This window comes from Glycine soja, chromosome 16 (genome assembly GCF_004193775.1).
Source record: "Glycine soja cultivar W05 chromosome 16, ASM419377v2, whole genome shotgun sequence".
Lineage (NCBI taxonomy): Eukaryota > Viridiplantae > Streptophyta > Magnoliopsida > Fabales > Fabaceae > Glycine > Glycine soja.
In genome coordinates, this window is record NC_041017.1 from 3,659,688 (window position 1) to 3,664,512 (window position 4,825).

Below are 4,825 nucleotides of genomic sequence, written 5' to 3' on the forward strand. Positions count from 1 at the left end.
CCCATGGATATCATATTAATAATGACCAGGTCTGTGTGCCAAACGACCCACTGATTCCCCTCTCCAAATCCATCTTGAATATTGGTTGTTTCAAATAGATAATTACTCGAAGATCATTCTGAAAATAAGTGAAAATATTAAGCACGTTAATTTATAGCAGCATAGCTAATGAGACGCAATTTGTTCTGTCTTGAATTCAACCTTTCAAGGTTTATTCTCACTCTGATAGTAATTTTTACCTTACATAAACATTAATTCAGTCACTTAATTAAGCCTTGGAGTATTTTTGTAAATAACCACCACCAAAGCTCTCTCTGTAAACCAATTAACCACTAGGATAGCCAGTAATAAGCAGGAAAAAAAACTTACAACCCAATACACCAAGGTGTTTGAAGATATTGGAACGAGGAGAAGCACTAAATTATTAATATTCAACAATTTAAAGAGTAAGAAACTTAAACATATTAGAAACATAAATAAGAGACGTGTGCGTACTTCTATTCGAAGCCATCGCCTTAATAACTTTCTTTTCCAACTAATCATGACAACATCAATTTGGTTTACCAAGTGATATCATTACTCTTATTTGAAAAATCAACGACAACAGTGATCCAAGCAAGCAACGAAAATGTCTCCGCCAAATCTTACCTTACCCCTATTACAATCACATATTAAAAGAATTTCTTGAAAGCATTCATGTGAGATGCCTTAATTTAGAGTGATGAAATGATAAATGTATAACTAGTTAATAAAATAAAGAATCCTTCTATCACATACCCCAATTTAGAGCATAAGGACTTAAGGAGTAAGGTTAGCTGATAAAAAATTAAGGAACAAGGTTCAAAAATTAAATAATCAGATAGAATAAACTTCATTACTTTTCATTCCGTTATTTTATTTTATTTTTCAATCCAAACAATAAACCTTAAATCTATTTCACTTCATCTTTTTCCATTATACATCTCATTTCCTCAAATCCAAATATAGCTCTGAAAACATGGTAAAAAAAATTAAATAAACAAGGGTACTTCTTTTCAAAGATGTTGCCATAATAACTTTCTTTCCCTGCTGCCAAATCAACCAATCAAGACCAAATCAAATTATTTCACCATGTCTCAGTATCCGTATTTGAAAAATCAATTCAGTCCAAGGAGGCCGCACAAGCAAGAAAGTATCCTAGTCAAAATTTGAGATTTTAACAATCACAGTTTGGAAATAGGAAATTCCTCCTCTTGGATGTCACCGTAAAAGAATTTCTTGAAAGCATCCATGTGAGATGCCTCCAAAGAAATTGCCACAATGAGGCCATCCCCATTAGCCTTATTCATAACAAATGCCTTCCCTTCAGCATCCATGAACCCAGGGCCAAAATACAAAGGCTTCCCAAATCCAAAATCCGCATCCTTATACGAAAAATTCATCCAACTAACAACAAAAAGGTTCGGATTCCCCTTGTAAGGTCCCTTATGCACACTTGAGGTTGGGTAGTGAAAATTGTACCTCACCAAATTCATGTCTTTCTCCTTTGCTATGTGATCAAGTGCTGACCCCACAAACTCCCTTGTCACCCTTTCAAGTGCCACCCTAACGTTCCCAATTGCATAACCCAAAGGTTTTTGCATGATTTCACCAAAGGAGCATGTGGGTGTCACGGTGGGAAATGCTGCATTTCCCGCATACCCATTAGGAAGTGGTGGAGTTATTCGGTTCCTACAATTAACCAAAGTAGACAACCTCGTAGGTTGGTCACTTTTCCCCTCATAACGTGCTTTACTCACACACTTCCACAAATACCCAGCAACAACCTCAAAAGTTGAATAAGGTCGTGAAGTACTACTAGCTCTAGTAGTGTTAATTATGTTAACGTAATTTACCTTGTGCTTGAGCTTCTTCACTTGTGCATCTGTGAGCTTCACTATTGCAACCACAACATTAGTGTCTCTGCCTCCTAATGAACCTAACCAATTCGGAGGAGTGCGAAACTCCGAATGGTCGTGGGACCTCGAATCATCAACCTTGTACGAATTCAACTTATTTCGATCACAGCACGGCATCATTTCCACGTGGTCCAAATTTTCCTTCCTAGCCAACTTGGCCCACGTGGTCATGAACCGCATGGACGCGGTTCCGTCGATTGCGCAACGACACAAGGCCACCCCAATGGTAACACCGCCACAAGGGAACCTCGTTAGTTGCACAACCAACAAAGGTATGTCCTCAACTAGGACATTGTAGTCAATGTTGGGTATGAGTTGTGACACCAAATGGGTAGGCACAAAATCACCCAAATCATCCAAGTTTAAATCTTTGCAATTGGCTTCCAAGAGTTGTGCTCCCTTGGCATTGCAATGAAGCTCCCATTTTCCACCTTCGATCGAACTCAACCTACCCGCAAGAGGGTAATAGATGGTCAAAGCTTGGCTAAGAGAGTGCCTCAAGGTGTTAACAAAGGTTGATGCATCGTGATCGGGGTGTGGCTTGTACACGTACAGGAGTGGCGCGTGAGTGCGAAGCTTAATTTGTTCGATCAAGGAGAAGAGTTTTCCATTTGGGGTGGGTTTAGAGGGTAAGACGGTGTAACGAGATTCAACGCTCACCATTCTCTGTTGATTGGTTTTGTTCTCTTTGCTAATGGCCGTTTTATATTACCTTACCCATGTTTCAAAGGGGTAGTTGTGACACGCTTGCTGATCTAGATCACGTGACGTAAGCAGAGACGTATATGTTCATTATTAGACAACCTATTTGATTTCGATTCCACCACTTCTATTCTTAACATGGCTATATTTAGTAACCATCATTGAAACTTGAAAGTTAACTAGGTACTGGCGGACCAACATTACTTTGAGGATCTGTTGCACCCCCTCATTTTTTTAAATTTATCAAATTTGTAAATAAAATCTTATATTTTTATATTTTATTTTATTTATATTTATATAATTGAACCTACTGAATTTATTTTTTATAATTTGCACCCATTGACTTAGGGTCTTGGATCCGCCACAGTAACTAGGATTGATTCAACGTTCCATTGCGTACGCCATTATATTCTTCATCCATTTTTTTTATATTGACGCTTGTATATTTTATAAGATAAACTCTTTGTCAATGATTTTTGTTTTCTGAAAAAGGAGATTTTGTTTAAATTATTTTCTATATTGAATTTTTTCTTATTTTAGTTAAATTGTGTTGAATAGGAAAACAAAATATCTAATATCCTAGAAGCAAAAAAAGTATTTATTTTCTATATCTAATTAGTTAGAACAATCTTTAAGTTAATTTATTACAATATTTTATACTTTTAGCTATTAATGGAGAAATATATGAAAACTATTTCCAAATTCATGTATATAATTGATATTAGTGAAAGTAAAATTTTGTAACTATAAAACTTAGAAAGTCTAATGAGGTCGAATGAAGTTGGAGAACATAATACTAAAATTATGTTCGATTATCAATCGAAAAAGGTATAGGCTTATGAAGTTTGATGGTAAGTCGAAGAAGACATAACTTAGAAGACAAGGATTATATATGAAGATAAGTTATTGAAGTTATATACTTCTTGAAAAAATGAAGAAAGAATCGTCGAAGGCATGTTGTTTTGATCAAGTGCACACGGAGATGCATCTTCAACGACGGTTAAAATAGGGATTTGACGATGGATTCTAACTATCTTCATAGCCGACATCGTGGAAAACACAATAATTTCAATGATAGTTCCTTAACCGTCTTAGAATGTCAGATATCAACATCAATTTCTGTAGAAACCATCATAAAAAACATTATTTAAAGACAATTTGTAGATAGAAACCGTCTTAGAAGCGTAAATTTTTAAGACGATTTTATCGAGAATAAAATTTACTTATATCATCCACAACTGTAATATAGATATGTTCAAACATTTATGACTTGATATTATTTCATTTAGATCAGAAAATGTTAAGAAGAAGGATGCTTCTACATTTGGAATCCCAAATTTACTCTCATCCCACAACAACTCAACAGGTTTCTAGTAAACATCATATAGGTTCTTAATAAAGTCACCCAATAGATCATCTGCATTAAGAGTATTGGACTTTTGAACAGGTTCAACGACATTCTTTAGACTATTCTATATATGATTAATGAAAAGAACAATTAACCTAACGTTGGTAAATCATTTTTAACAATCTACAATTGTCTTAATACATGTTAAAAAAAATACCTCATGTGATACAAGTTTCACAAGATGACTCGGCCATGCAACGAATGTGTCAAGGGTCTGTTTAACATATTGAATCTTTGTCGTCGGAAATGGGACTAGAGTGTAACTATCATAAACTTTTTCAACAATCACCCTAACCACATCATCTGCATAAGACACGTTATGTATGGTGGACTCCCCATCATAAACTTTTCTCAAGGCCACCAGACATGTAGAATGATCACATTGAACGTAAAACCCCATAGTAGGCACCCCATCATCAACATCCTCTCCCCCAGATGGATTGGTTGCACTTTCAACATGGCTACCCTTTGTGCTCACACGTGCACCTAACAGTTGTAAATCCCCGTGTACCGTGGGTGAGTTCTATGATGGCATTTGGGTTAACTCAATTTTGATGGCTTTCTTCAACTCTTGTTTCATTTTCTTGAATCGAAGATTATATTCCTCTTCAACTTCTTTCCTCCACTCTTCCTTAAGGTTACCGATTATGTCAAGCAATTGTTGTGGGGTGATTAATGCAGAGGAACTGTTGGAACCACATGATGCTTGCCCAAAGTATTCACTAATTGTCACACTAGTTTCCGTTGCACAAACACGACTTGGATGCTCCAGTCGATC

At 36.0% G+C, this 4,825-nt stretch overlaps 1 protein-coding gene across 1 annotated transcript; it reads right to left on the reverse strand.

Annotated features, from left to right (window-relative positions):
- Nucleotides 1-860: 860 nt before the first annotated feature.
- LOC114390233 (spermidine hydroxycinnamoyl transferase-like) lies at nt 861-2,600 on the reverse strand. Its single transcript, XM_028350943.1, has one exon. It carries the CDS (start codon nt 2,598-2,600, stop codon nt 1,203-1,205), a length of 1,398 nt encoding a protein of 465 aa, XP_028206744.1. The 3' UTR covers nt 861-1,202.
- Nucleotides 2,601-4,825: the final 2,225 nt, after the last annotated feature.